Here is a 5731-nt window from a genome sequence, read left to right on the forward strand (position 1 = left end):
AAAGTTTTATTCTCCCTCAACTCTCTCACTTCTACCCTTGTTTTTACTATCGTCAAACTCATGAATAGGGGTTGGGACATTGACTTGGGGTTGGGGAACTAAAACTTACCTTAACGACAGAAACAGACACGCATAAACAAGACGCTAGCACAGTTCACGATATGAATTGATCGATGTAGAGATACGCACGATATATAAATATATATTAATATAAAATATTATATTAATAGTCGTTTCAAGATCACATTTTTCAAACATGGTGCAATTTGACGAAGTGAATAAAATAATGGACGAGATGATGAAGGTGACGATTTTCAAACCATCTGAAAAACGTCGAATGCTGGAGGACGAGAAGAAAGCCTTTCCGGATCCAAATTTAATTATGGACGCGAGGCATCGAATATTTCGCGAAAATTTCACCAGTTTTCAAACAAAGTCCTCTATATTCGCAGAGGCTCGAAAGTATGTTTCCCAATTTAACATATAATTTATAAATATATTTTCTAATTGTTTTTCTAATGATTTTATCTCTTATTCAATGTTATTATCGTAGATAAATAAAATTATGTAAGTATTAATCGCCTAATCTATCGACAAATAAATAATAATAAAATTACCCAAAATAAATCAAATGAATATTAATGTGCTCGTTGCAGATTATTAACTGAGGAAGAAATGAGAGAATTGCAATTGAAGAAAGAACAGGCATTCATGGAAAGAGAATTACGCAAATTTGAGCAAGACTTGCAAAAGTCTCGTCCAAAATTTTGTGGACCATGTAGCAGAAAGAATCTAGCTAGCTCGAATGACGAAAACTTTTGGAGAACACCTAGCAGAGTTAAGGTAAAAAGCTCTCTCGTCGATAAATTAATAAAGACGAATTATAATTTTATTCGTTCACTGAATTTTTATCTTAAATATGCTTAATCATTCAAAAAAATATTTTAAAAAATTTATAGCAAGCCTTTATCAATGAAAAAAGAAGCAAAACAGCGGAGCGTTCAAAGAACATTGTTCAAAAGAAAATCAAACAAGCATTCGTGGAAGTTTCTTCCGTTGAATCAAAAAGTACCAAGCGATGTTCGATAAACGAGATCGAGGGGGTATCTTTCGGTAACATCAAGGTGACTATCAGAGATAAACCAAGCTACGAATCGAAGGAGCATCGATTAAACGTTCTGAGATCATGCTTCGAGGTTCTTCGTGAGAACACGCGGAACAAGCGACGTCTTCGCGAGATCAAGACCAATATTCAGAGCATTGCATCCCGAAGAAACCTAAAATCGTGCATCCGTATATGGAGAACACACGTTGAGAAGGCGAAGACTCGACGAGAACGCGCGGCGGAAAATTCCGACGTCCGTAAGATCGAGATACTCATCGACACCATCGCGGAAACGCAAAAAGAATTGACGACGTTCCAGAAAACAGAGTCAAAGGGGTTTCTTCCGAATACGAGGGACTCCGAGGTGAGGAAGAAGACTCCTGTCAGGCCGTTCGTCGTCGAGTCGCCAGCGCAGAGTCGATTGAACGCTCAGAAAGAGATCATCCACAGGCAGAGAATGAAATTGGCTGAGCAGAGCAAAATCATCGAGGAACTGAAGTTGAAACAGGTGCAAGAGGAGATAACCAGAGCCGGCGAAGAGACGGTGAACGCAGCCAAGGAGACCCTGACGCATTGCGGTCAGCAGACTAGGAGAACTCTGATACAATTGATGAGACAAGCAGGCTACAGGTAGTCCTGTAATTATAAATTTCATCGTGAGACAATTTAAGAAACGTCTATAAATTCTTTATCTCAAAAAGATATAATTAAACAATCAATTACAAATTCCTGATTCTTATAAGCACATCTCTTTAAATTAACTTAACATTTCATATGTAAGATATACAATCTTTCTGTTGAAGTATAAAGATACTGATAGTCTCTCTCTACAAGCTATTGTTGCAAGCAACATTAAAGTGAATCCGTGATTGATTACTAATTTTCAATGGCTTGTAAAGTAGAATCTCAGAGATATTTTTAAGAGATACGTTCGAGTTTAATTTTTTTTATATCACAGTAAACTAAATTTACTGCGATAGACGCAAGTTAAACAAGCATACTTCGACATTTACACGTTTCCCTTTGATTAAACAGGGACAAGTCTTTAACGGCGCCTGTACGGGTGCCAAGTCCACCTAGATTTCTAGCGAGGATGGAGGCGCGAGCGGAAGCGAGGAGGAACAGAATAAAATTGCGTGAAGAAGCACGTCAGAAGAAACTGGAGGACGAGAAGAGGAAAGTAGAAGCCGCCAGAAGGGAAGAGGAGCAAGAGAGGAGAAGATCGCAACAAGAGGTCAGATAATATGAGAGGTCAAGTATATTAATATCGTACTAGGTATATCGTATACACTTACTTAGCTCTCGCACAGTTTTTACCTTGCAGACAAAATTATATCCCTGTACGCAAGGGATACCCGCTTTTCTAATAAATGCTATACATTATGGTATATAATACGCTACTTTACATACTGATATATATATAATATTTTATATTTTACAAAGTACTTCGTTTTCGCTTACATTTTAGAAATATACCCGCATTTAATTACGTAAGATTTTGTCCTCAGGCCTTGCGCGAAGCGAAAAGAATACGCGAGGAACGGGAGCAGCAACGAATGTGCGAAATGGAAAGATGTAAGAGACTTAATGCCATGGTGGAAGAATTTTATCGCAAGCACTTGCTACGACGATACATAATGGAACCGTTCATCGCACTCGTTGAAATCAAGAATAATTACATAAATAAAGCTGAGGACCACTACAAACGATGTTTACTGAAAAAAGCATTCGTGAGATGGAAGATGGAAACAGAACGTCAAAGTCAAATTAAAATCGAGTTGGCTGCATCACTGTACAACAGAAATTTATTATGGTACGCGTTACAAGAGTGGAAGGAAATGGCGAGAGAGGAGAGACGAAAAGAGCAAGTGGCTAAGGACTTTTCCGACATGAGATTACAAAATAAATGCTTCAACCTGTGGAAGATAAAAACTATGGAATATAAAGCAGAGCGATTAAAAACCGAACGTTTAGCATTAGAACATTATGAAGAAAGATTGAAAGCAAGATACTTCAACATGTGGAAAAGATATCCAAAAATAAAGCCGGATATTCTGGAAAGCGAACGAATAAAAAATACATGGCGGGAAATAGTGCAAGAAGTAGTTCCGGACTTCGATCCTAGACAAAGAGGTGTCATATTAGAAGACTAGAGTAACGAATTTAAAGATAATATAGATTTAATACTGAACGATAATTGTTGGCGTCGTTTCTGAATGAGGTATAGAGAGTAAGCCTTATTCTTTTAAATACACCTAAGATAAAGCATTTTTTTACAGAATAAAATGTAAATTGTTATACTCTATACAATTCTATTTAGATCCTTTTTTTTACTTTGGACTTAGTTCAGTATCCATCGTAATCGATTAGTATAATTCATTACGTTACTCGTGCAATGGCCATTTTATCACAGTTACAATAAATATACAAATGGTATGCACAATGATACATTAAGAATAATTATGTCTCATGAGAATTGGTGCTTCGTGATATGTCAAACACGATCTTACATGTACAATGTTACAAGAACATACATATTGCACTTTACAATAGTTACGAATTGTCGCGAACATATAAATATTAGAATATATTAAATAGATAAAGTGTGCGATTAAACCGATATGATTATTCCAATATAATAAATATTATTCCAATCCTCTATTTTACACGAATGTATCAATATTGATGTATGACTTAGCGCCATGACAAATTTTATGACCTTACCTTTCTCTAGTTTGTTGAATTATATCCTTCCAGAGTATAATACATACACTGTGCCAAACACATTCAAGTGACATGATTTTCCAAATATTTCTAAGTTTTGCAGCAAAATAATCGAGATACATTCTTTAACATTCCGTGATCGTACTGGCTTCCGGCATCTAATCGTCGTTCATTCGACGTTGTGCCAAGGGAAAGCAGCCATAGGTGGTATACGAGATAACAAAAAAGCACTAGGCCGACGAGGAGGCTGTAGAGAGCAGAGACGAAGCAAAGGGCGATGCTAAAACAATATGCACATTATTACATATTGACCGACTCGGATAGTATGAGCAAACAGTTGTGCGACAAGTTATCTGTCAAACTTTTATATATCAAAAAGCAAATAAGAGATATTGCAGTATTTATGATACCGATTCTTGCACTCGACAATTATCATTATCTTACGATTATTAAACTTTATAGAGCTCTTGTATCTTTCCAGTTTACTTCGCTAAAAGCCTTGGTATATATATGATACCCAATCATATTTCTCGTATTTGTGATATAAATATTTACTTCTCATTTTATCGTGGAATAATTTCAAGAGGGGCGTGTTTTAACATTACAAGTGTGTGTTAAAGTGTACAGTCGATAAAGTAATACATACTCTAATTGATGATACACATCGCTGCAGTCATCCGGTAGCAGAATGGTTCCGATAAGTATAAACGGATGACAAACACTGGTCATAGTCAAATTGGAACCGTAGATGAAAGCGATGGCAGAAAAGAATAAACACCCTAAGTACCATCTGAGATTGTTGGAGCCTATACAGCAATCCAACCTGAAAAAATACCAGAAGATCGAAATGATCGATACGCACAAAATTCTAAGAGGATCTCGATTATATAATTTCAAACAGAAGAAGAGATGCGTTACGTACCATTTACAATGATATTCCCTATTAAGTATACAGATCTGGCACAAGCGGCAGTGATAAGCTTTGGCCGACGCTCTTCTCCTGCACGTGGCGCAGAGCTCTCCGCTGCCTTCGCCCAGCTCCAAGCCCTGCACGGTGACGGCGCCTTCCTGGGCCGCGTAATCCGCGTTCAGTTTGGCTCTGTAGCCGCACCATATCCCACCGATTACGCACACCATGAACAGGAGATTCTCCTCGGGCAGGATCTCCAGCAGCGGCACGACGCTCAGCTCGAACACCAGCATCAGCATCAGCACGCTCGTGATCGTCCACATGAGGAAGAACTTGGTGCGCAGCAGGAACCTAAGGAAATTGTGGTGCAGGTAGTAAACGAGGATCGGCGTGGCCAGGAAGACGACGGTTGTGCAGAGGACGGTCTGGGCGGCGATCACCGCCAGGGTCGGCACCACCAGCAGCGGCAGCATCGCGTCCACGGAGATCTGTTTGGCGCCCGCGCGCCAGCCGCACGGATTACGCAGCCTCTCCCAGACAGTCATGCTTCGTCATCGACGGGACGACCCTTATTCACCCTGACATATGTAGACGAGCGGCACTTTTGAGGTTAGGTAAACCGGCCCCTGATGTTTTCGCTCTCTCGTTACCCGGCAGGATCCACGACATGTGGAGCGACGATCAGAAAAATCGCGCGCGGGGTAGCGGCACTACCTTCCTTGTTTTACTCCATCCTCGAAAAAATATCACTTGTTCCAATTGAAAACCACAAGCACGTAATTTTATCCCCTTTAAATTCGCGATAACGGAATGCGACGTCAGAAGTGCGCTCGGAAAATTTACTCGTCGAGAGTAGCATCGAATCGATCAATCATTGGTCAATTAAACTCTGCGTTATTTCGAGGGTAAGATTTCCGAACGCACGTTGAAGGGTGAAGCAAGTATTTTTGAATCTCCCGCAAGGGTGGCGCTGTTTTTTGCAACTGCGATGG

At 39.5% G+C, this 5731-nt stretch overlaps 2 protein-coding genes across 3 annotated transcripts; one reads left to right on the plus strand and one right to left on the minus strand.

Annotated features, from left to right (window-relative positions):
- The first annotated feature begins 256 nt into the window (after positions 1-256).
- Positions 257-3258, plus strand: LOC145944663 (uncharacterized). Its single transcript, XM_083053186.1, has 5 exons — positions 257-462; positions 657-843; positions 960-1735; positions 2141-2339; positions 2614-3258. The coding sequence occupies exons 1-5, from the start codon at positions 257-259 to the stop codon at positions 3256-3258; spliced, it is 2013 nt and encodes a 670-aa protein (XP_082909312.1).
- On the minus strand, positions 1604-5284 carry Gabpi (zinc finger DHHC-type palmitoyltransferase GABPI). 2 transcript variants are annotated; one of them, XR_014426709.1, is made up of 4 exons: positions 4752-5284; positions 4476-4652; positions 3830-4109; positions 1604-1741 (listed from the first exon to the last, which is right to left on the minus strand). XR_014426709.1 is itself a non-coding variant. In XM_083053175.1 (3 exons), the coding sequence occupies exons 1-3, from the start codon at positions 5282-5284 to the stop codon at positions 3920-3922; spliced, it is 900 nt and encodes a 299-aa protein (XP_082909301.1). In that variant the 3' UTR covers positions 2346-3919. The 2 variants fall into 2 exon arrangements, 1 of the variants encoding a protein (XP_082909301.1); XM_083053175.1 differs by lacking the exon at positions 1604-1741 and having other exon boundaries at positions 2346-4109.
- Positions 5285-5731: the final 447 nt, after the last annotated feature.

Source organism: Prenolepis imparis, unplaced genomic scaffold, assembly GCF_030444845.1.
Source record: "Prenolepis imparis isolate NDT839.2.m4 unplaced genomic scaffold, iyPreImpa1.0 SCAF_13, whole genome shotgun sequence".
NCBI lineage: Eukaryota > Metazoa > Arthropoda > Insecta > Hymenoptera > Formicidae > Prenolepis > Prenolepis imparis.

Coding starts and splice junctions, on each gene's coding strand:
- LOC145944663 (XM_083053186.1), top strand. CDS start 257: ATGGTGCAATTTGACGAAGTGAATAAAATAATGGACGAGATGATGAAG. Junction 844..959: donor GAACACCTAGCAGAGTTAAG/GTAAAAAGCTCT, acceptor AAAAATTTATAG/CAAGCCTTTATCAATGAAAA. Junction 2,340..2,613: donor GGAGAAGATCGCAACAAGAG/GTCAGATAATAT, acceptor TTTTGTCCTCAG/GCCTTGCGCGAAGCGAAAAG.
- Gabpi (XM_083053175.1), bottom strand. CDS start 5,284: ATGACTGTCTGGGAGAGGCTGCGTAATCCGTGCGGCTGGCGCGCGGGC. Junction 4,653..4,751: donor AGGGAATATCATTGTAAATG/GTACGTAACGCA, acceptor GTATTTTTTCAG/GTTGGATTGCTGTATAGGCT. Junction 4,110..4,475: donor GATGTGTATCATCAATTAGA/GTATGTATTACT, acceptor ATATTGTTTTAG/CATCGCCCTTTGCTTCGTCT.